General features: G+C 39.1%; 1 protein-coding gene across 9 annotated transcripts in view; it reads left to right on the top strand.

Moving 5' to 3' along the window:
- Ano4 (anoctamin 4) overlaps positions 1-26759 on the top strand; it is a 396274-nt gene that overhangs the window by 176128 nt on the left and 193387 nt on the right. For all 9 annotated transcript variants that reach the window (XR_003948705.1, NR_102339.1, XM_006513757.4 and 6 more), the window contains one exon: positions 19634-19828. Coding sequence is in view for 6 of the 9 variants with exons in the window: in XM_006513757.4 (XP_006513820.1) it covers positions 19634-19828 (195 nt within the window). In the remaining 3 variants the exon portion in view is untranslated. The remainder of the gene's footprint in view (positions 1-19633; positions 19829-26759) is intronic.

The raw sequence follows: 26759 nt of genomic DNA, 5'->3' as shown, positions 1-26759 counted from the left end.
TGATTTAAAGAGACTTTCAGGGGTAGGTAACATGGGATGAACAAACTGGGAAGTTGGAGATGACATTAGAGGTCATGACCTACTGAAAAGCATGGAACACCACTTCAACAAGATGGGATGAATGCTTTTGGAAGACAAAATGAAATTCTCTAAGTCTTATCTCAGTCATGGAAGAAGCAGTGGTTAATGAGTGTTCTCTAGAGAAAGGTGCTATTTAAAATGTGTGACTCATTCCATCTTCATAATAACTACCAGGATGCAGACCCTGTCTTTACCCCTATTTAGCAGATAAAGAAACTAAAACATTCTTGGTGTCCTCTGCAGGGTCCCAGAGCTAGTTAACCCAGAGAGTCTGCTCTTAATCACTAGGATTTATTGTAGTATCCAAAATATATTACAACATTTCAATTCTGAAGTTAATTATAAAATAACGAAGTTCCATAGGTTAGAACTTAATTTTCATTTCAAGTGAATTAAGAGTGTCCTAGGTTCAACCCTTCTGAGATTTTCAAAGACTTCTCTGTCACTTCCTGAGGCTTTGCTCTGTGAGGTGAACAAGTTTAAAGTCACTGCCAATGAGACTCACTGCCATCACCTGTATGCAAGCCTCCAGTAAAAGATGGTGATGTGTTTAATACAATTTCCAGCTGGGGTGGTAGGTTTGAGAGTGTTTAGCCCATCTCAGGCATAAAGACAGTCTTTGTGGCCACAAGCTCTGAAGTCACCTTCTTCATACCCACACACCTATGCATACATCTGTCCAGTGTACTCTTAGGCAGTGCACACCTATGCATATATCAGTGTGGGGCACCCTTATCACTGCACATACCTATCTATGTATACATCTGTCTGGTGCACCCTTAGGTAGTATTCACACCTATACATACATCTGTCCAGTGCACTCTTCAGCAATGTAAACACCTCTGTATACATATGTCTGGTCCACCTTTAGGCAATGGGTTTTCATAAGAGCTCACTTTCAGCAAGTACTCCAAGCACTGGTTGACTATATTTCTCAATGTACTCTATGATGTTAGAGGATTTTTAAATTAGTTTTCTACCATTTTGCCATATCAATCTGTGACAGAAAACACTGAGACTGGGTCTGATTTTAGCCTAGTGTTCATTCTATCACTGACATTATATAGTTTTAGGACCACCACTGAACCGTTCTGTGCCTCCCTACCCTCATCATGGAAAATGAGACTGTTAGGTGAGCTGTGTGCTTCCTCCTGGCTGCAGCAGTTCATATTCATGAAGTTCTAGAGTCAAACACACTTCCACCAAGCAGAAAAGCACAGTGGCCACTGCCATTTAATACTTTTCTGTTTCTCAGTCTGACTGTTCTCTCTGAAGACATTCGCTTCCATTATGATACGGGCTCCAAGATTGTCTCTTGTCTTTACAAAGACTCTGATTTCAGTTCCATCACTCCAGAACTTAGTGAATGAAACCCACTATTTTACCTCCTTTCTGCTGGTTTGCTTATTCTTAAAGTGGTATCAGTAATAATAACCCCTAAGTCTACCATTGTCTGGATAGCCTTCTGAGCTCAGCACAAAATAATGGACTCCCTTTACCAGCAAGTTTCTCCTTCTCTGATCTTTCTGGAGAACTCAAACCCTGCAGAATGTCACCTTAATGTAACCTAGTTAGATTAGAGGTTCAACTCTCTTTCTTCCTTTCTTCAACTTCTGTTCAGCTAGCACCTGAGATTACTGGAATGCCTCTCCATGCTAATGAGGCATATCAGTACCTTAAGCCTTCAGCAAATGACCTATGCCCGTGTTTTCTTCCACAACAGTGTCGCTCTACACTTGTGAGCACTTCCTGTTCTTGTGCCTCTCACTACCTAAGTGGGATTGCTCTGTTTTGAAGGCAGGCACTGTCAGTTTCTCCATGTTCCTAGATAAGGAGCTTTGAAGCCCCTGGACATTGATTGCAAGCACACAGAAGGTATCGGAAGAGAACCTGGACGCAGGCAGTCTGACCAGGTCATGTCCTCAGCTCTGAAGCCTCCATGTAGACTACTCAGTCAAGATGTTGTGATGCTACATCCCAGCTGATCAGTGAGCCTGTGGTGCATGGGAACTCCACTTATGTTCTTTCTTTTCTATACCTGTACCAAAAGGGAAAAAAAAAAGACTCCTAATGTTTTCCTTTGAGAGCCCCTAACCATTTGTAAAGCCAACTGTGGCAAATAATTAATGCCATTGAATTTGGGGGTTGGTACTGCTTGTCAGGAGATGAAGTAAATGCAAGAGCACCGTGCTTATTTTCTCTTTTCCTCGTGTCTTTTTGTTTTGTTTTGTTTTGTTTTTTAAGTCTTGATCACGTCATTGCACCTTTGCTGATGACATACTTACAAATGAGTTAATCCAACTTCCAGTGTTCACGTGACTACAATATTGGCACTCACTGAGACTCACTGATGGACCAAAATTTGAGCTTAGGGATACGTTTTCCATGCTGTGTGACAGTAGTAAAAAACCAGTTTTCAAAAAGCTAATATAGAGCTGGACGTGGTGGCGCACGCCTTTAATCCCAGCACTCGGGAGGCAGAGGCAGGCAGATTTTTGAGTTTGAGGCCAGCCTGGTCTACAAAGTGAGATCCAGGACAGCCAGGGCTATACAGAGAAACCCTGTCTCCAAAAAACAAAAAAACAAACAAACAAAAAAAAAAACAAAAACAAAAAAACAAAAAAACAAAAAAGCTAATATAGGATGAAAACATGTTGATCCATGCTTCGCCTTGAGCTAGCTCAAATCCCTTGCTAAATAAATAGAGGGTGATGTATAAATTATTTTAGATAAATGTTTCAGGAAAATGGAACGTGAATTTTTTAAAAGAATAAGGTATTTCAAATGAGCTTTAAAACACACTAGTTATCTGCCAGAAGGATTTTATTCATTATTAATTATATCAGAAATTTAATTATGTGAGTGTTGTGGTGAGTCAGGATCAATTTTATAACTCAAATCACATAAATCTACAACATTATTAATTAAAGAGTGGATTTAAATGCTACATTTCAGATTTTGTGTGATTTAATGTCCCTTTGTCCCTGTTTTACAAGCATACATCAAAGCAAGTGTCCACAGAGATGCATTGTGCAGCTAAAAATTGAATTGCCATGTTATGGATGAACACGGAGCTATAATCAGTAAATAATTACTGGCTTGTACTCTAGAGTTGGTTTTGATAAATTTCTAGGATCCTGAGAACTAACATTTATTTTTTTGGTTAGTTAAGTAAATTAAAAATAGATTAAGGATGTTCAGAGGGAGCTGACTTCATCATCTCACTCCTTCGAGGACCCCTCAAGAGGCTGACCACCTCAGCCTGGGGTGGATAGGAGGTCATGCTGCCTAGGGACGCCATTAAGAAGAAATGAAGACTTGCATTTGTTTCCCATTGCTGCAGTAAGGATGGTCTCACACTGAGAAGTTTACAGTGTCCGCTGTAACGTCTTACTGTTCTGTGGATGCAAGTGAGGCACATATCTTGTTGAACTACAAAGTTCTAGCAGAGTTCTATTCCTGACAGAGGGAAGAATCTGTTGTCACCTTTGACAGCTTGTTGAGCTGTTCTGTTCTTTCCTTCAGGACCCATTCTCCCTTTAGGAAGCATCTCTCTGACCCCAGTCATAAAGGTCTTTTACTATTAAGGTTGCATACCATGATACTGCCCTCTACTCTATACCCGAGGGTGATCTCTTCATCTCAAACACTTTAATCGAACCTGGAAACTTTCCCTTGCCATGCAAGGTGGAATTCATTTATTCTCAGAGATTAGCACTACAGCATTCTAAAAGAGCAACCGTTCTGTGCATGATGTGCTATGACCGCAATGGGTTGAATTGACCGCACCTCCTGTCATGCCTACCTCATCACCTTAAGTCCTTTGTATTCTGATACACATTGCTGGCTATGTCTGCTTCAACCCTTTCTCTTCTCAGTTCTCAGTGTTTTTGATTCTGCTTTAGCATGCATTCTCATTGGCCCCTTTCTTCTGCCAAGAGCAATATAGCAGGCCAAACTACTTAGGGTCAAATTGGACTGCACAACTTAAGACAGCACTCACAATCTTTGTACCTCAGTTTTCTCCTCTGTAAATGAGGATAAAGGATTCATCTGCATGTGCATGCAGATTAATGCGATGATTAAATGAGTGAACTTATTTTATGCTCTTAGTGCAATGCCTGGCCTATCTTAACACAGACTATTATTGATATTATTTTGGTTTTTCTCCTTCTATTGTCCTCTAGATGTTATCTGTGATCTTGTTTCTCTTCTTAAGAAAGCTGGCTTCTCTCAAAGCTTCAGCATTAATCTCTAGGCAATGAACTCTAGCCAGACACATCTCTAACCTTCATGCCTCTATTTATGGCCATACTGGGTAAACACATTTTTCATTACTTTGTTTTTCTTTCCTTATTTTTACTAGTTCTTTAAAATTCATATAATGTTTTTGCCTTGTCCATACTCAACCTCTTTCTCATAACTATTTCCAGACATTTTAATGACCCAATGTTGTAACTTTGTCCTCCTCCTCCTCCTCCTCCTCCTCTTCCTCCTCTTCCTCCTCCTCCTTTTCTTCTTACTCCTCCTCCTTTTCATCTTCTTCTTAACTCACAACATCAAATTTGTGATGTCCATATATTGAGTCTGTGGTCATCCTACTAGAGCATGATTGACACTAAAGAATGCCGATTCTGTCTCTCTAAGTAGCTATCGATTGCCAGTCACTATTCAGCTACTCACCTCTCCCCCCAACCCCAATACTGAAATTTTGTCTGGATTGAGCTTGCTTAGGTCTTGTGCATGCCGTTAAAACCACCATAGGTCTATATGTTCAACTGTCCTGTTGTGTCTGGAAAACACTGTTTAATTGTAGTTATCTAACACCTCTGGCTCTTACACTGTTTATATCTATTCCTCCTATCTTAGCCTTGGGAGTAGAGGGTGTGATATAGATATCCCATTTGAATCCAAATATTCTATAGTCTCTTATTCTCTGCACCCTGATCAATTTTTCTGTATTAATCACTATCTACAGCAAAGGAAGCCTCTTTAGTAAAGGTTAATAGGTGCACTAATATAATGGTGTAATAATAAGTCATTAAGAGTTGGCTTAATACTATGGCCACTTAGAATAATAGTAGTACATTCTCCCCTAGGGCCTATATCCAGTCTAGCCACAGGTTCTTTACCCAACAATGATACGGAATATGTGTTTCACCTTGTGGAATTTGCCTTGATGACAATCAGGAAGTGGTTGGTTACTGCCATGACATTCATGCCACAGTTGCACTCATGGGCATGTTTTGGCTGGCTGGTCATTCTTACAGCTTGTAAGGTTTACCTCTAGGTTAGACTGGTGACTACTTTTTTCCTCCAATAGATTGCATAGCAAATTCCAGCACTATGAAAGCCAGCCAGTAGGCATGGAGCTTCATGGTTAGTATCCATTTGGTTTCTCCATGTTCTACTACTCAAGTATGTGGTGTCAAGAAGCTACTTTCAACTGACAACTGCTTGTAATGGAGGTTTAACTGAATGTGTAAGCTCAGTTCAAGAAAGACCCCATGAACTACAGAATCTCTGTGACACAGGGTAACAACAGGATATCTTAGAGGCTTCTCAGTGAGGTTTCTGTATTGATAAAATAGCAGAAGCCAGAGGCTTCATACCAGACCAATGAGTCACTGTAATGAACATTTTCAAGTGAAGAAGTAAGGACAAAAGGGTATAATGTGGGACACACTGTCCCACACTTTAGCCTCCACAAAGATTTTTTTCTCTGTTAGCATGGAGTTTGCAAGGGTGGAGAGTGAGGGCAAGAGGAGGGGGAGGTGAGTGGGATTGGGGTGTATGATGTGAAGTTCACAGGGAACCAATAAAAAGTTTGTTGTTGTTGTTGTTTGTTTGTTTTTAAACTGACTCAATGATATTTTTTGTAAATTTTTGTCTCATATTGATTTTTTGTCTTATTTTGCTTTTATCTTACTGGGTTTTTTTTTTTTTTGCTTGTATTGTATATTGTGGTTTCTGATTTTGTGTTTTATCACCCTCTCTTCTCTCTCTCTATGTGTGTGTGTGTTTCTTATACTTTTTCTTTTTATTTGTTTTGTTTGTTTGTTTTTATTTGTCTGTTTACTTTCTCCAGATAAAGAGGTCATGGAGTTGGATGGATGGGAAGCTGGGTAGAAGATCTAGACAGAGTGGAAACCATAATCAGAATATATTTTATGAAAAAAAATTATGTTCAACAAAACGAAACAGAAAGAAAAACAAAACAAAACAAGACAAAAGCATGTGGTACCGTCAGCAAAACCATTCATTCTATTGTTACATTTGGCAGTGGCAGGTGGAGGAGAGGCAATGACAATCAAGAGTATTAGCAATATTTTATAATGTATGACAGTCTATGGGATCTAACTGGTGAACAACTCCAAAATAGGTAACCAATTTCTGGGATTATTCTGTTAGCCTGTGGTGTCTTATAAGAGCACTGTTGCTCCACTAATAGGGTAACTCCATTTAAACTGGTTTTATGCATGTGCATGTATATTTTTAGGGAGCATCTACAGCAATGGTGTCCATAAAATTATTCAAAGGGTCTTCAGCATTAGCTATCTTTATCTAGTTGTTTACTCTACTACATTCACATCTTCATGCCACTTCTGGTCCCATTATTCCCCTTTACCCTTTTACACCCCTCTGTTCTATCCTACCTACCATACCCCATCACTTATTTCTTGGCCTCTATAGGCATTCCAAGTGAAATAGCATATCTAAAGATCCAAAACTAGCATCTATAAATGAGAAAACACATGACATTTATCTTTTGGGGTCCGGGTTACCTCACTCAGAATGACTGTTTTCCACCCATCCATTCATCTGTGAATTTCATAATTTTTGTTTCCTTAATAGCTGGATACTATCCTGTTGAGTAAAAGCACCACATTTTCATTATCAATTCATCTATTCATCAACATCTAGAACACTTCCATTTCTTGACTATTGTGAACAAAGCAGCAATGAAAATGGATGAGCAGGTATGTCAACAGCAGGATTGGGTGGATGCCCAAGAGTAGTAGAGCTGGATCATGTGGTGAATCTATTTCTGAGTAATCAGTATAGGTAAACTTTTTTTTCCCCATGTTTCATGGGATCTATAAACCCAGAATATCTGAAGCTGAACTTCTTTATTAAACTGTTTCATCCCTCTTCTTAGTTTTATGAGTACCCCCATAGTTTGTATCAGGTTGCCTAAAGTTCTGTGTGTTAAAAGCTTGGATCACCAGGACGGTGCTATTAGGAACTGATGGAGCCTTGAGTATGTGGGGGTAAATGAAAACAGAAGGGAGGACTATTTGGGGACAGAAAAAGGGATAGCAAGATGAGGCTAGGAATCAAGAAGGTAGTCGGAGAGAACAAATAGCAAGAAAGTATAATGGAACATTATGAAAATACCATAGTAAACCCATTGCTTTGTATACTATTTTCAAATAATTAATTAAGAGAAGAGCTGGTGCTTACAGCCAAGTCCCAAGGTCATTTGGAGTCTTATGATACTACATTCCCTCTGTTCCTTGCTCATACAACCCTAGCTATCATTGTTTCCAACACGTGAGCATGATGCTCAGTGTAGCTTTCAGGTCCATTTATGAACTTGTTGCAAATGTAAAAATCTCATCACAGAAGACCATTGATTTAGGTCTAAGCAGCTGATTTTCCTAGTAACACATCTCCAATGTGTATGAAACTGGATACATCTTCCTTTTATGAACGAGGTCTGTTCCTTCAGAATGACACACTTTCACTCTGGGGAACATCCTTGCTTTCTGTGTCTATGACAACTTACCCAGCAGGCCACTCGCAGCAGCAACCCTGCTGGAAGTCTTCCCTTATGGTTTTCCTTCCAACCCTTTGAGTTCAGGGGTCAGCAAATCATAGTTCTGGGACTAAATCCAGGCTACCCTTTGGTTTTACAAGTAAAACACATATTAGAACCTAATATGCAGATTCAGTTATATAGTGCCCAAGAGAGCTACAGCAGCAGAGCGAGAAAATAGAAACAAAAGAGACCATATGATCCCCCAAATATTTATTTTTGGCCATTAAAAATGTGTGCCAGCTCTTCTCTCTACTGGAGACTGTGCAGTCTCCCTATGCTCTACCTTACACACAGGACACTGCCTTGTTACTAGAGTTACTCCTGACAACCTTCTTTCTTGCAAAAATATTCTTTTCCTTTACACACAGATTCTGTCTTTATGATACTTGTCCTGGGGCCTGGCAGGCTGTAGGCTCAGCAATTATTGGTATAAATAGATTCCTCTGTATGATAAAGTTCTTTTTACTAAATGTTATTCATTTGCTCAAATGACTAACATCCTCTAAAGCATTGATCCCTTTAGGAGGTTAATGCCTATCATTTGATGTTCCCGGGAGGAAACTGTTTTGTCTTTCATTTCTAGAAAGCTTTTATTGACTGCTAGGACAAGCTGTAAAGTCGAGTTCAAGGATTTTAAGGAATAATCTTCTTATGCTCACTTGGTGATGTCGTTTAATAAGTAGCTGCAACTGGAATTTAGAATCTCAGTACACATCTTCCAAAGAAAGTGTGGATTTCCACAGGTGAAGCAACTGCCTCATTCTTATTTAGTTATTCTTCTTTGACTGCTTGAGGTTTAATGCTATTTGACTATGCTCTTATGGAACATGCTCAATGGTTACATCTATTTTAGGAAAACAGAGATGCTTCACTGGCTTCTTAAGGAAGTGACCTTGCGGTTCCCTTTTTATCAGTCCAGGAAGTACTGATGTCTCCCTTCATGTCACATTCAATGCCGATGCTCTTTGCAGTGGTTGGGTGCATGTGTGCGCAGGGGGAAGGGCATGTCCTCTGTCAGACAGTGAGCTGTCTAAGGGCATGGATTCTGTTTCTTAAAGCCCGAACCTCAATGCTTGTCACAATGAAAGATCTTGACCTGTGTTTTCTTAATCAGTATGTGAACAATTGAAGAACTCTCTCACACACAAAAAGAGTATCCTCAAAGTATTATATACTTAGAACTTTTGAGTCCATGTTCTTAAATATCATCCATACTAATTTTCTATTTGAACTTTAGCAATCTTCAGTAGTTACAAATCAATGTCCATCTAAGAAAAGCAGTCAACTAGGATGCACCAAATAAATAAATAGAAGATTGAAAGAATTTGTACATCTTCCTATCTTAAGTGTTTATTTATAACCAATGCTTACTACATAGCATTAAACATGTAAGTGTACTAAAACACATTTACCTATTAAGTGGTTTAATTATGGATAACACCATTATAATTAGAGTGGTTGTTACAGTTTTGATATCTGCATATATAGTTTCAGTCAATAGTGTTTTGAAGAGAGAGGCATTGTCCTCAGTCCATAGATCATAGGGAAGTTTCTGTAATGTCCATGAGGTTACAAGAAATCTCTGTCTCTTCTTAATGCAGCCCCAAATGTGAATGTAAAGATACTATGAATTAACTCCTATAGAGCAAGACAAAGTGGGAAGCCCAGAGCATTGAGAGCAGAGAATGAAACATTAACAAATGAACAGGACAAAATCTTAAGATCCCATGGATTTGAGAATATCCTAAAAGGATTTTTCAGTGACTGCTTTGGGTTTGCACAAAGTCAAACCATTAGAGTCAAAACTGAAAAGTGTAGACGTCTAACACCTTCATAGTCAAGGTTCAATCAGGTAACAGAATTCTAACATAATGTATTTAATTATTTACTTATTAACAGATTTGTACCAAGTTTCCAATATCACTATGATTAGAATAATCAATATAGCTTTATTATATTAATGCTATAAGTACTTTTTAATGAAACATATTTATACATAAATCTTAGTATGCCTGATAATTTTTGAGATAATATATCTTAGAAGGGCTAGAATTCTGTTTTCGAGTAGCAGGAAATAACACTTAGTGTTAATTAGAAATTAATTAGTATTAATATTTGTAGATGGAAACATTCCTATATAGCATGAAATTCTTGCAATTTTATTGAATTGTCTAATTGCCAATTGTGAAGTAACAGTATCAGGGAGGCCCTTGTGTCTCCTCACCAACAGTTAGCAATGCTGAAAAAAATAAACTGGGCTTTAGGGCAGTTTTGGATTCTTAGCAAGATTGAGTGAATGTTGTCTAGAGTTTATTACACTGATGAAGCTACATGGGAATTTCATTAATTCAAACCTGTACCATATATAAGGCCCACTCTTGGCATTTCACATTCTATGGATTTGTATGAATCTATAATAACCTGTGTCCACCATGGTGGTATTGTACAGAGGAGGCTCACTGTCCTATCATCTCCTGTGTTCTGCCCATTTGTCTCTCCACCACTGACAGCTGCTCATCTGTAAATAATTTTTATTTTCCAGAATGTCATTGGGGCTAAAATGAAATAATGTGCAGTCTTTTCTGGCACCTGTATCTCTTTTTATGGGTTGATAGTTGTTGTTTTTTTTTTTTTTAAGCATTGAATAATATTGCATTGCAATATGGGTGTACTGTGGGTTTTTATATCCACTTTCCAACTGAAGACTACCTTGGTTCCTTCCAGGGTTTACAACTGGGAGTCAAGCTGTTGTAAACTCATCTCTGGGTTTTTGTGTGTATATCTTTTCAACTATTTGATTAAATACAGAGGAGTGTGATTGCTGGTCATGTGGTAAGATTATGTTTAGTTTTGTGCGAATCTGATACAGTGTCTTCCAAAGTGACTGTAACACTTATTCCTACCAGCAATGAATTATGATTCATGTTGATACATATCTTGCAAGCAAGAATTTTCTTCTTTTAATGGCCAAATAACACACACACACACACACACACACACACACACACACACACACACAATGTTCAAATCATTATTCTATTTAGGGACATTTGGACTGAGTCCATTTGTTGGCTAATGTAAAAAAAAATGACACAGTAGATATGGCAGCTCTCTCTTCTACATAGTGATTTGGACTTTTAGACTATGTATAGAATCATTTTAAGAAGAATTTCAAATAACTCTTTGTAAGATATATATGTGTATATACATATATATATCTTATATGTATATATTGAAACATATAACATATATCTCAACCACCCTTTTAGGGATTATGCAAACCTCATCTTTAAAAAACAGCCAAACAAGGGTTTGAAATATAAGAGGACTTGTAGAAGTTAGTTACAATATTCCACTCTTGCAATACCCACCTCATGCTCCTGTTGAGAGGAGTCTACATTTAACTGAGTAGCTTTGTGCCCCCGTGATTAAGACACAAGACCTGTAATCAAGATACTTTAGGGAGAGAAGGACTATTCCTATTCTGACTGACCACTCAGAGCATGTCAGTTCTTTGTGGAAAGGAAGTAAGAGAGAACAGCTGCACACCCGGCAGCAGGAGTGTGAAGCGCCTGCTCATTCACCAGGTGTCAGACAGGAAACTGAGTACAGGCCAGAAGCAGGGACAGAATCTTCTAAGAACTAGCTCTTGTCAGCCATACCTTACCTGCCCCAGGCTCTATAGCCTTTAAAACAGTACCAGAAAGGGAGAATCGGGCATTAAGAACTCAAGCCAGTGTATAACATTCTATAGTCAATCCATAACAACATTAGTGTTGACTGTGAACCACACATTATGATAAGCACTAAATAAGACAGAGCTGAGTACTGAGTACTGAGTTCAGGGGAGAGAGAGGTAGATAATCATACCGTCAATAGATAAACTTTAATATAGGTGGATATGTACCATGTGCTATTGGGACACAAGGAAGGGATGTGTGTTTTTAGGATAGTGAGGGATGACTGGCAGAAAAGGAGGTGGGGGCATATATATATATATATATATATATATATATATATATATATATATATATATATATATATATATATATATATATGTTGTGTGTGTGTGTGTGTGTGTGAATGTGCTGATTTAGAGTATGTAAGATAGGGTCCTAGAAAATACTTGAGGTAGGAAAGGGAGTGCTTATTTTTAAGTCACCATTCCTGAGTAAACTATAACCATCAGTATTCTTTTGTTTCTCCCTTTGTGAGCTCTTTAGCAAGCCATATTCAGCCAGTCTTTGTTATGTATCACCTACCCCACACCCCAGTGGTTGACATCCAGAATATTTTGACTTTTAGATTTGCAAGGGACTACAAGGGACTTCAAGGGACCAGTCATTGCTTGCTGGAGCTTGGCTAGTGTCTGTGGTCAAGCCAAGTGTATTCTGTGTGTTTCATCCTAGGACTGATGACTACCAAATAAATGTGTTTTTCATAGTGATAACAGAAGCATAAGAAGCTAAGGCCAAACCACAGAAGCATATTTTACACCTCAGCTTTCTATCATATCCTCAACTATCTACCTGGACAAAGCAAATCATAATGGCAAGTCCCAAACCAAGGAGGACTCTACTCTTTCTCTTTACCAGGAAGTGCTCATAAGTGACAAGATGTCAGAGTAAAGTCAGGGGCTAGGGACAATGATCTACTCTACCACCACATTTTCCTGAAATGAAGTTCTTCTGGCAGAATTCTGAAGCAGGGGGTAAGAAAGGAGCTTTCAATCTATCCCTGCCACCAGGAAGAAGTTATAAAAAGGCTACAGAGATTTTTGAAGGTAGATTTTCAAAAACACCAGTAACCCATCTGCAGTACTTTATTTGAATTCCAGGAACATAGGTTCAGCATCCACCAAGGCTCTAATCCAGTCTTGTTCCATAGCTTCCTCATGCTGGCATTGAGTCAAATGTTAAATCTGACTATATTACATATATCCAGCCCTTAGAAGATTTGGTCTCTTTCCAAAGTGCTCAAATGCTATGTTCATGTACAGTGAGACATATAACTGTCCACAAAATGACAAATGACTACATCTTGGCAAGAAGTTCCTCTTGGTTTTGATATGTTGGTACTGGCAGATTAGTGTAACATGCTGATACCAATTTGTCAAAAGGAAAAAAAAAAGTCCTGGAATACAGGGAGAAAAGAATGAAAACAAGAGGGGGCATGCCCAAGAACCTGTTGTGCTAGAGTTTGACACCATTGCAGCTAATCCTTCCACCCAAGGAACACCCACCTTTCTGATCTCTAGGGGAACCTAGTGGTTTCCATTGCAGACCTTCCCTAGAAGGTGTCCACTTTAGCTAACCACCAATTCTGATTGTGCTCAAAACTCCTGGGAATATGTTTGCCCTAGGTCCACCTGAGGTCACTTCACGGATGGGGCAAGTAATTCTGTGCCCTTTCATGGGGACATGCCTAAACTAACCTCACACAAGCTGTTCTCTTTTCTGAGTATACTACTCTGTGCTTGACATTTCTCCTCCCAAACATCACAGGAGGGCCTCAGCCTACTTTATAAATCTTTGACAAAAGTGTTCTTTGAGCCAAATAAAAAAAAAGGGGGGGTTGTTACCAAAGCTCCTCAGAATTCGTAAACCTTAACCCAGGCCTGAGAGGGAACAAAAATATTTTCACCTCACTTTGATCACTGTTTGGGGACTGCTTTGTATCTAAGGAGAAACCTAAAAATAAATAGCCCTACTTTGCAGATTGTTATCTTTTTAATTGGGACTAAGTAAATCCTGGGTTTGTACTTGGGTTGTGACATTCAAACCAGAATTCTCTGGGTCTTGAACAGTAATTTACCTAGGAAAGGACACAGAGGGTGATGTGACACACAGTTGCTACTGCTGCAAGTTGTAAAACATTGACAGAGCTACAGATGTTCCAATGGCACACAGCTTTTCTGAATCACCAGACTGACATTTAGATGAAAGCGAATCATTCTCTCAGACACCCTCCCTCCAGGAATAATGCTCCCTGGAGAGGGGCCAGAAGGAGCGATCTCTTAAGAGTTTGATTTTATGGAGGGGGAGAAAAACCATATGGTTTAGTCTTCTTTTTTTTAAGTAATGAAATGATATGGGGACCTCAAAGAATATCTGAGCCCTCACCCCTTTAAACCAATATATAAAATACTTACTGTGTATCTGTAGCTGTACTGGGGGGGTTCTCAGTAATTGTATAGATACAACTTACCAGAGTTAAATCAAGAACAGATAGACAACTTAATAGATGTATAGCCCCTATGAAAATAGAAGCAGTCATTAAAAGTCTCCCAACCAAGAAAAACACAGGGCCAGACAGTTTTAGAGCAGAATTCTACCATACTTCCAAGGAAGAACTAATACCAACACTCCTCAAATTATCCCATAAAATAGAAGCAGAAGAAGAAATATTGCCAAATTCATTTTATGAGGCTTCAAACATCCTGATACCCAAACTACATAAAGATTCAACAAAGATCAAGAATTAGAGATCCATTCCTCTTATAAACACTGGTACAAAAATACTCAATAAAATTCTAAGAACACATCAAAAAGATCATCTACCATGATCAAGTATCCTTGATCCCAGATATGCAGAATATAATCCATCATAGAAACACACTAAAAGAAAAAAGTGTTAAAAAACAAAAACAAAACAAAAACAAAAAGGAAAAAGAAAAGCAAAAACTTTGACAAACTCCAACATCCCTTCATGATAATTCTTGGAAAGATTATGGATACAAGGGACATATCTAAACATAATAAAGGCAATTATAGTTAGCTTATAGTTAATGTCAAGTAAAATGGAGATAAACTCAAAGCAATTCAGAAAAAAGACAAGGCTGTCTACTCTCTCCATATCTATTTAGTATAGTTCTTGAACTTCTAGCTGGAACAATAAGACTACTTAAAGAGATCAAGGGGATACAAACCAGAAAGGAAGAAATCAAAGTATCATTACATTCAGATGCTATGATAGTATACATAAGATACCTCCAAAATTCTACCAGAGAACTTCTACAGCTGATAAACACTTTCAGTAATATGGCTGGGTACAAGAATAACTCAAAAATTATCAGTCGTCCTTTTATATACAGACAAAAGAGGAAATGGAAGCTTGAAGTTCAGGAGCCAGACAAAGCAGGGTTTTTGTGGGATCTGCACACACAGAGGTATAGAGGCATGGAGTACATCAGGTTAGCTGGGCACCCCAAACATTCCCAAGGATATAGAAAGATGAGAACCCCAAGGCAGACCATGAGATATGACCAGTATGGTAGGGTAATAAATACATGCCTGAATCAACATTCTTGGATTTGTAACTATTCTTTGGAAAGAATCTTTGCACATGGAATTATGGTACAAGTTTTAAGGTGGGAGATTATGAAAACTATCTAAGCATTATCACAAATATCTTCTAAGAGGAGGTAAACTAGACAACTGTAGAAGGCTATGTGGCTCCAGAGATGAAAGATTTGCGAGATATGGCCACAGAGCCAGGATCACTGTAATACCAGCATGACAAGAAGCTGAAGGAGGCAGGGAATCCATTCTCCTCCAAAACTTTGAGAACAAATACGCCCCTGCCAACACCTTGATTTCAGACTTAGGGCTTCTAGAACTATGAGACGTTAAGCAGCTATTATTTCAGATTGCTGGTATTGTAGTGATTGGCTCCAGCACTTTAGAAACTGAGTACTCCTACCTCTGGGAATAGAATGTATAATGAGGATTTAAAAGTAAGAGGTAGGGGTTGGGGATTTAGCTCAGTGGTAGAGCACTTGCCTAGCAAGCACAAGACCCTGGGTCCTCAGCTCTGAAAAAATAAAAAGTAAAAAAAAATAATAATAATAAAAGTAAGAGGTAGACAAAATGTTTAAATGTCATAGAAGTCAAAGCAAGAACTTAAAAACAGATGAGCATAGGCAAGATGATAGAGCTGAGAAACCAGAACTAAGATTAGGTAGAAGCCATTGGTAGAAGCCATTGACAAATGGAGATGGCTAGCCAAAACTGAGAACCTACTGTGTATCTGCCCCTACTTCTAGGCATTGACTCAATCTCATAGCAACCTTATGCTCAACCCTACTTCTTGGCTGAGAATATAAGTTTAAACAAATAACAACAAAAACCAAAACAAAGCTGTCAGATCATTTGCCCTAGGTAAGTATGACTACGATTTGCGCCCAGAAATTCTGATTCAAGCACCTGTATTTAAACTTCTATTGTATTTCCCTTCAATTCAATTCTAAGATGTTTCTAGGAGTTCTGGCTTTGGGTCCTTTATCAAGCTAAATGATAGCTCTGAGGAAGAAGTATTTTTGTAAAAACAGTTTTACATTTGAAAGGCAGGAGAGAGAAGAGAAAAGTTACATGCTTTGGACCTTATCTTCCCATTTAATAGGAAAAGGAAGGCTTCTGATGAAGCTGAGGTAGACAGCTAAGTTGTAGGCCACAGTAGCCTAGGAAGGATTGTGGTGATATAATGAAACAGAAAGTGCTTAGTCAGAAACTAGTCATTCCATTAAATAGCTCTTGACTCTTTATGTCATCTGGGACCAAAAGATTGTATCATGTAGAGAGCAACATACAGAGGAAAATGGGCTGGAAAGAGGGAACCATCAACCTCCATCTGTTATATGGAAAGTACTTTGTTCATAGCCAAGGAAAGACTCAAACAAGTGAAAAACAGGTTTCTTGCTACTAGATATGTGATGTACTTGGAGAAATGAGAGGTTGGTGGTCCAGAAGATGAACCAGAGCTTAAGGGTGTTGTATGATAAAAGGCTCACTGGTGTGATGAGAGGAATTGAAAGGCTTCAAGTGGAAGAGACAGGACCAGCTGATTATCAACCATGAAGGTATTTGTAGTCAACAGCAAGGAGGCCATTTTAGCATGATGGTGGCTTGGGTCAGGGAAATGTTGTTGTTGTTTTGGTTTCTACCAAAATAGACCTCAAGTTCTCAGGACCACTGCATGCTTAAAACAGTCCTTTTTATTAAGCCATTATTGGCACAATTGAAAAGAACAGAATCACACTCTGTGTGAACTTGGACAAGTAAGCTCATGAGCCTCAGCTTTCCTATCTGTAAAATATGTATTCCTGCATATGTGTGTGTAGGGGGGTGGGGAGTGGATGTATGGATGCATGTGTATGTATATATGTATTGTGTGTGTGTTTGTGCCTTTCTGTATATATATATGTGTGTGTGTGTGTGTGTGTTTGTATATATGTTTGTATTTTGCATGCAATTTTAGAAACATGCTTCTTTTCCTGGGGCCGTGCTCTTGGCTTACCTCTGAGATCACATTGCTGGTCTCACGCAGCTCCACCAAGGTCAGTTGGCTGTTTTCACCCTGGGAACTGTGATCACTCCCCAAGCCCCTCACCGCTAGCCTCTCCAAGCCAACAGCTACTCTATTTCTCTCCCTGTCCACATTAGCTCTGTGGATGGAAACCACTAGACAGTTTTATTCTTTTAAAACTAGTCAGATAACTCAATGGCTCAGCAAAGAATTTTCTGCCCTAATCTTATCAACTAGTTTTCTCCATCTTCCTTGACCCCTGCTCATGGTGGAGGCTACAAACTCTATGAGCCCCAAGACCTACATGTCTGCAGCTTCCTCCTTGCTCCAAAGCCTGGCCTGAACCTTTCTTCTGTGTTCCTTCTTTCCCTCCTGGGCCCTGGAGGTCCCACCTTTTCCCCTTCACCTAGCAATTGGCTTCCACCTCCTTCATTGACACAATCAAGAATCAATTAGGGAATCAACACCTCCCCCTGCATTTGTATGTGTATGTATGCATGTGTGTATGTGTATGTTGTACATTTGTGGTGGAACATTAATGAGATGATAATCAATGTCTAGAAGCATACCTGATATTTAGGTATTAGTCCATGTTGTCTTTTTTTCTAAAGTAATTAGAAGCCAATTAGATGATGTGATTTATTAAGTGATGATTAATTCATCTCTAAAGATATGATGTCATGATCTTTTACACTCATCAGCATTTTCAAATGTTTGCAGTGCATTTGTTCTTCTCAAACTAGATGTTTACTCGCATCTCTCTTGCACCCATTGGCCCTTGTACAAGGAGAGATTTCATGTGCCAACCTCTTGTTCTGCACCTCTAAGGACTCCTACTTTGGAGGAGGATTGTTATGGGTTTGTTTCAGCATTGGGAACTCTTCCAAAATTCCACCATGACACATTTCCCTTTCTCAGAACTATGCTCTATTGAAACTACTCAGAGAGCATTTATTTTTAACAAGCTCCCCATGATCTAAGTTATTACAATTTTAAAGCACCGGATCCAACAGTTTCAAGTACCTATGCCACCTTTTTCTACGTTGTAATTTTTATTCCCCTTTATGTCACTTTACACTTCTTCAAGGGATCTTATGTAACATCTAGGAGCACCACCTTGAGCCACAATCCTGTTCCCTTTATTTAGCCCAACAGCTGCCATAAAAAGTAAAATAAGTAGAGAGTGGTTTGTTTAATAATTTCAACCTGAACCTGTGCGCACTATTTAATGTTGACTGAAAAATGTCTCTCTCCCATCGCTTCTTTTGTCATCTAAAAAATTGGTCCGGATTCTGCTGGAGTCTTCTGAGTGTAGAGACACTCAGGCTGCACTCTGTGATGATGTGGAACCAAGAGTGATGTGATAGAAGACAGTGGAGAGAAGAATGATAGTATGCCAGTTATAGCCCTAGAGACACACATGAGGGATAAGAAGGTTCACACGTGTCTGTGTTCTTAGGCGCCTCAGCATGGTATTCACTGACACAGCAAACCTGCCAAGCTATCTCTCAAGGGTCCAGCTAGCATGGCAATCCTAACTTGAGTGATACTTCAAAGACCAATACTCAGACTCACAGTATCATGGGTTTAGAAACCAGATCTTGGGCACAAACTCATCCTAAGCAATTTATAAGGAGGTAGAGGTATAGAAGTCCAGAGCAGATGCTTGTGAGCTCTCATGAGAACCCCTTACCTTCCAATGGATGGACACAAATGGGAGGTTATCCTTCCTTTACGGATTACATAAGTTTAATCCATAGATTGTCTGGCCAGCACTGCCAGCATGAGACACTTAATGCTGTAGAAACACAAAACTGTACTGCATCACTATTTAGCTGTTCTCTCACAAAGAGCTTTCTTTTATCAACCATTTGGCTACCTTGAAATGTGCTAGTATAGGAAAGACAGGATAAGTGTTTGCTTTCTTTCCCCTTTACAGTTTTCTGAATAATAGCAATATTTTAGCCACCTCCATTGGTAACCAGTGAGTGTTTTTAAAAATTAATGTTTGGAACTGGAATTCTTGGTTTTCCAGGCTATTCAATAACCAATTCTGGCCCCTCTGTGAGTCCCGTGAAAAATGTTCTTTAATTGTTACTAACACTCCAGATACTGAGCAGCAGTTTCTAAAACTCAAAGCTCCATGAGAAACACACATGTGCTCCCAGGAGTTTAGAAAGAATCTGGTTGTGTTTAATATATGACTATATAATTCCCATTTGTAGGATTCTTGTCATGATAACTGAGGATGCCCCCTTCTGAATGAATCACTGCCCAGAAAATGTGAAAAATTATGATTCTAACATGACCCGCAAACCATAGGAATGGTTGCTGGTGTTCTCTGGAGTCCATGCCAGAATATAAATTTGTGTTTTAGCCATTCTCAAGCTGACCTCTTCAGTTAACGGTGCAATTTTTTCATTGCAGGTTTAAGTTTATCTATTCATGGGGCTGAAAAGCGCTTGCAAATCCATCAACGGCGAAGTGTGGCAAGCCGCCCAGGGTCACGTCGTCGCCTGCCTGTGGTCAGGCATTCCTCACTCCCACCAGGCAGACGGTCAATAAAAATGGAGGCCAGCTCTTCTGGAATCACTAATGGAAAAAATAAAGTTTTCCACGCAGGTAATGAATGGGCAGGTTCAACAGGGACCCATTACATCAGCAACCTCATGTACCTACATTGTCCTGCAGGTACAGTGTGCTCTGTCTCCAGTTAACTTATGTTTTTAAAAAGAAAGTCTTATTCTTTTTCTCTTCTCTTTAATCAGCGGCAAATGTCCTCAGGACCCTTAAGCAGAGGCATCTGGGAGGGTGTGGGAGTGAACATGACAGAAGGTTAAGGACACACTCCACTTATAGTGGCAAAAATCTAAACATAAACCAGAATGATATACTCTTTCTCACTTCAGAAAACCCTCTTGGACAATTGAACAGAGTTAGCCACAGGAAATATTTTGTTACAAAATATCCACTCTGAATTGAGTTATCTGGATTGGCTTGTATTACCCTGAGTGAAAACATTATATTAAATTTCAAGGTTTTTATAAAGTATTTGTGATCTCCTAAATTTGTTAAGCTGATTCTACATTAAAACCTGTGATTCCAACTAGAAGGTTTTATGTGTTTATTTAGAAGGAGGCTCATTTAAGTGTTCATTCATGCGCTAACTCAGCTATGTTTCGAGTTCTTGCTGTATACTAGACATTGTTCTGGAAATGCCAGTGAACACGACAATGTTCTGGTTGGGTGACTCTTATAGAAACACTGAGTTGGAAGATGATTCAGAAGTTGCTTAGAATAGGTTTCACCAAATTCTGCTTCTTCTCTATACTGTCCGATAGATGGTGGCCAGCCTTCAGGAAGCCAAGCCCCTAGCTGTTGTCAAGTCACAACATCCTCGCCTTCTGAACCAAGGGCTTTGTTTCTTAAACTCTCCAAGAAAACCCCAGGTCTCTGAGCATGAATGACAAGAAGCCCTTTATCTTCTCATTTTCTCCCTCTTCTTTTTTCCCTCTTCTTCCCCCTTTCCTCCCTCTTCCCCCTCTTCCCTCTCTTCCCCCTCTTCCACCTTCTTTCCCCTCTTCCCCTCTCCTCCTCCTCCTCCTCCTCCTCCTCCTCCTCCTCCTCCTCCTCCTCCTCCTTCTGTTTGCAGAGGACAAGGGTCATCCCACAATCCCACTGTCTTTGATGGTGTGCCTATATCCTTTAGCCTTGGCCACCTCTTCTCTCTTGAGTAGTACTCAAAAGAGGACACATTCCTCCCTCTTCTCTTTATCCCTCATACCCTGCTAGCCCTTCTCTCCAGCACGGGCTAACGCTCATGCTTCTTCATTTCTCATCAACTCCACTTGACACCTCCTTTCCATCCTTTTGACACCTTTTCTTTCTTCTGTTCTGGGGGAAAAAAAAACTGCACCTCTATTGCTCTTGATTTCACAGTCCCTAGACATTCTTTAGCTAATTCCATCCAATTTCCAGCCCCTTTCTTTGTGACTGTTCCTTATGATCAACCCTTTGTCACAGTACAATAGATGCCTGGCCCACTCTTCTGATGCTCCAGACTGCCCTGGGCCATACACATTCCTCAGCCATGAATCCCAAGGCTTCCATGACAACCTGAGTATATCTCACGTGGTCCTAGCTGCTCAATCTTTAGGAGCTCCCCTCTCCTCTTGATTGCTCTTCCACTGTGCCCTTGTTATAAAACCGTAAAGAACACCTCAGTTTTTGATCACAGGGGTCACCTTTCCTGACATACTCATGAGAACGATGATAGTAGCTCCAAGAGTGAATTTCTGTTGTATTCTCAAGTGGGTCAAGAGATTTTCCCAATGGATAGGATGTGTAATAAGAGAGAACCCAGAACTGACAAGAACTCTGAAGATGTGGGCTAGAGTGCAGTAGCAGAGCATCAACTGAAATGGGGGAGGCATCAGATTTCCTCTGCCTAAGGAAAAGGATGAGGATGGTACTGGGTTTTAATTATAGATGAGATAGCATTAGAACCAGTGAGACCTTTTAGATGGGAAAAGAAATATCTCTGGATTGAGATTTAAAATTTATATTTGCTAGTATAAATGTTGAATTTAAAGACAGCATATAGAAAGATATGAGCAAGAAAGAAATACAACTGGACATCTACATCAGCAAGCTCTACACTCTTGGGTTTTTGTTTATTTGTCTTGTTCTGTTTTTCTATTTTATTATTTGAAATTATTTTATTTATTATATTGATATGTTTATATTTAACTTTATTTATATTTTACATAAAAAGGTAATTAATAAAATAATAAAACTGTTTTAATACTTATATAATAATAAAGTATTATGATTATTATAAAATGTTAATATAAATATATTATTTAACTTATTGCATAAAATTATTTAACTCATTTTAACAATTTTAAATTTAAATATATTTGGTCATATTCTCTCCCTCCCTCAAGCCTTTCTCCTCCCCACCCATACAACTTTAAGTTTTTTCCTAAAAACAAACAAAAATCTAATAAAACAATAAAATATCCCCATACAAAGAAAACAAATTAAAATCATCCCCCCAAAATAAAAGAAAACCCCTTCCCCCCCCCCCCACACACACACCATTGTGGAGTCTAGGATATTTTGAGCAACAACTTCTGAACATGAGACTGCCCTGGAATGTCTGATAAATCCACTGTCATTCTGCTAGAAAAAACTGAATCTCCCTCTCTGAGGAAGTATAAATGACTAGGTTTTCATTCATTCATTCATTCATTCATTCATTCAGTCAGTCAGTCAGTCAGTTATTTATTTAAAAATATCAACAACAATGAAAATAAAACAAAGCCCATCACATCAAAGTTGGGCCAAACAATCCAACAGAAGGAAAAGAGCCTAAGAATCAGAGACTCACTCATTTGCACACTCAGGAGTCCCATAAAAACATTAAACTAGAAGCCATACTCTCTCTCTCTCTATATATATATATAGATAGATAGATATATGCGAAGAATATAGTGCAGAGCCATGCAAATCCTGTGCATGTTGCTCCAGTCTTTGTGAGATCATATGAGCTTTGCTCACATTGATTTAGAAGGCCTTGTTTTCTTGGTTTCTCCATCCCCACTAGCTCTTAAGCTCTCTCTGTCTCTTTTTCTATGGGGTTTCCTGAGCTCTGAGGGGAAGGATTTAATGGAGACATTCCATTTAGGGTTGAGTGTTCCAATTCTCTCACTCTCTGAATAATGTCCAGCTTTGAGTGTCTGCATTTGTTCCCATTAGCTGCAGGAGGAAGCTTCTCTAATGATGACTGAACAAGGCACTGATCTATGATTATAGCAGAATGTCATTAGTAGTCATTTTATCACTACATTTATCTTTCCTGTTTTTGCTTTAGACCAGTAGTATTTGGTTTTACCCTAAGTCCCTAGGCTATCTAGTCTTAGGTTCTTGGTCACCCAAGCAGTATTGGGTATGTGTTTCATCTTGGGGAGTGGGCCTTAAGTCAAATCAGACATTGGTTGGTTAATTCCACAAACTTTGTGTATTAGGTCCCCATACAACCCCTCAAATGCCCCTCAGTTTTAGCTGTCTCTTCTTCTCTTCCTTCCCTCATCCCTCTTTCTCCACTCTCCATTTGATTCTCTCATTTTACAGTCTTAGGTTTTTAACCAAACATAGGTCAAAACTATTATGTAGGTGTAGAAACCTGTCCTAAACACATTTTCATCATCATAATTCCCTCAACGATACAACATAACAACTATCCGTATAACATTCCCATTGTATTAGGTATTAAAAGTAACATAAAACTGATTTAAAGGATACAAGACAATGAGTTATGTGTAAGCACTATACCCTTTTATGTAATTTGTAATTGAATGGGGCATAGTTCTTAGAACCAGTCTTCTGTGGATACTGAAGAATAATGTAGGTGAAAGGGGTGGGGGAAGTTTTAGGAGCTAAGAACTGAACATTATAGATCAACATTCAGGGCCATAAATCATCCACAATGAAGGCTGGGAAAGAATGGATGACTATGATAGAGGAAAATAATTTGAAATTAATTATCAAGAAGAGAAGAGTGATTATCTCGGTGAAATGTTGAAAGTCAAGCAACAAGAGGACTGAGAAGTGGCCATTGATTTTTAGGAGACGTCAACGAGGATTTTGATAAGAGCAGATTTGGTGATAAAATCCCAGCTGAAGTGGGTGTAAAAGAGAATGAGAGGATACAAATTAGATGCATTGAAAATAGACTTTTGAGAACTGTTGGGATGAAAGAATTTAAGGAACCTGGGAAATGGTCAGAGGAATGAGTCAAGAGAGAGTTTCTTTCCCAAAGCCCACATCTAGAACAGATGATCATCAAAAGAAGGGAGACTTTGTACTATAGGAGTCAGAGTTGGGGGCTCTGTACAATGGGTCATCTGCGATGACAGACAATAGGAAAGAAGAAGGGATTTGGAGTTTAGCTGGTGTGAAGGTCTGCTCCCACTCTGTCAATTTTATCATTGCTACAAAGAAGCAAGATCATAACTGAGAATGATAATGGAACTGAGGAATGAGAAAGGTAATTTTCCAAACAGGGGAATATGCTTGCCAGCTACAGTGCAGGGCAGTAAGAGTCATGGCCTTGAAAGGACTAAATATCATGACTTCAGTTCTCTATAACTTTATTTAACTATGTGAGTGGATAGATGGAGTCAAGTGAGAGTCCTTTGACCAGGATTATTATTATTTTGCCAAGGCAGTAGGAAAGAGACTAAAGACATTGACAATACATGGAATAACTGAGTATAATAAGTTTACCTTGGTAAAAAGAGGAGTAAAGATATCCAGGGAGTGACAATGGTGAAAGGTTAGTAGGACCTATTGTTCAGAGTTCTCAGAGGGCATGGGCAAGTTTAAGGAAGAGGATATAGAATATTTAAAGAGGGTTGTCTGAGACTGGGATACATGGCAGAATACTGCAGAGTGTGGTACTATTACTGCTAACAGCAAGACACCAGAGCATGAAGAAGAGAAGCTGTAATAGATCAGAGGTTAAAAATCATTGAAGAATTCACAAGGACCACGATTCAGGAGGTAGAGGCAGTCTGATCTCTGAGTTTGAGGCCAGTCTGGTCTACAGAGCAAATTGTAGGCTATCCAGGGCTACACAGAGAAACTCTGTCAAAAAAAAAGAAAGAAAGAGAGAGAGAAAGAGAGAGAGAGAGAGAAAGAAAGAAAGAAAGGAAGGAAGGAAGGAAGGAAGGAAGGAAGGAAGGAAGGAAGGAAGGAAGGAAGGAAGGAAGAGAGAAATGAAGAAAGGAAGGAAGAAAGAAAGGAAAGAAAGAGAGAAAGAGAAAGAGAGAAAGAGAGAAAGAGAGAAAGAGAGGAAGAAAAAAATTCACAAGACTCTCCTACCATCCTACAGTCTATATTGTACATCTGCCCATATTAACTTGACCTCCTTTATTCAGAGTTCTGTGTCTATAAATTTAACCAATGGTGGGTTTTAAATATTTGGAAAAAAAAAACTATGCCTATACTGAGTATGTACCGGTCTTCTGGTGGACTACCACAAAGCAATTCAGCCTGACAACTATGTGTTGTTTACATTGTGTTAGGTATTATAAGTAATCTTAAGATCATTTAAAACATATAGGAAGAGTCTAGAGGTAGATAAAGTACATTTTATGTAAGGAACTGAGTATCCACAGGGTTGGGTATCACCAGAAAGTCTAGAGTGAAATTTCTGTGAGCTCAGAGGAGCGACTTAACATTGAACTAGTTAAAAATTGAGAAGTGTCAGAGAGTGTGAAAAGCCATGTTAGCACTCTGAAGCAGTAAGTAAATACCACCTGGAAAGTCTCAGGTAAAAGTGAGATGAAGGAAGATTCAATATAATGGCATGAGATTAATGGATCAGGGATCTGGGGAGAAGGGAATGAAAGAAGTGTGAAGATGTCTTTGAGACTCTAGGAAGGCACGTGCTCCCTGTCCCGATCTTATATTTCTAGAGCTGTGGAACAGAAGTGCCACTATGTAAGAGAGCCATGTGAACTGGCCTTGCTAACCTCCCACTGTTCATTCCTTCCCATTTGCCAAGCTTCCAGAGGGAAGCTCTAGTCTCTAGGAATATCTGGGTTTCAATGAGAGCCAGATGAATAGAGTCCTCTGTGGGAAAAAATGGATTGATTTATTGATAATCAACAGAATTCTGCAAGATCTAATAGAAGGATTTGGATATTGTGTTACCAACTGCAGTGACTTCATTGAACTTCCCATCCAGCAGCTTTGCTTTGAAGAGCGGCCATGTCAGTCCTCCTCTTGTCTTTTTGAAATTTCTCATGACTATCTAGAACAGCAGTTCTCAACTTGTGTGTTGTGACCTCCGTGGGGGTCAAAGGACACTTTCACAGGCAGGGGTTGCATATCAGATATTCCTGCATCTCAGATATTTGTGCTCCAACTCCTAACAGCAGCAAAATTTCAGTTATGAAGTAGCAACAAAAGCAGTGTTTATATGGTTGTGGGGTCACTACAACATCAAGAACTGGATTAAAGGGACACAGTGTTAGGAAGATTGAGAACCACTGAGCTAGAAGGAAATGTCACCTCGGACACTAATTTCCAGGTCCTCTATAGTCTCACCTTTCTGGATGTATCTCCTTTAACCCACCTCCTCTCAACTTTACTTTAACCAAGTTTTATAAAATTCCTCAGTTGGGCTTTAATTTGCCATCTCTTGTACTTCTTACCCCAATAAAGCTCTGTTACACTTTCCTATTTCAAAGTCATTTGTCTCCCCTTCTTCAAGAAGTCTTTTGAGGTCCAACTAGTCAGAATGGAAGTCCTATCTCCCCTGCCTCATAGTGATCATAAGCCCTATTACAGACTCACTTGTCTTAGGATTTATGATCCTGCCACCAAGGACAACTCTCAATTCCTTTTTCATATCCACCATTTCTCTCAACCCTATGCCTTATTTTTTAGTATGTTTTAAATAAATGGTTATTTGTTCTTTGTTAAATTGTATTTTGCCTGCCAGATATAGGGTTTCATTCTGAAGTTATACAGACGAAATCTG

Source organism: Mus musculus, chromosome 10, assembly GCF_000001635.26.
Source record: "Mus musculus strain C57BL/6J chromosome 10, GRCm38.p6 C57BL/6J".
Lineage (NCBI taxonomy): Eukaryota > Metazoa > Chordata > Mammalia > Rodentia > Muridae > Mus > Mus musculus.
The sequence above is the reverse complement of the archived record's forward strand: the minus strand, read 5'-3'. Positions and strand labels throughout refer to the sequence as shown.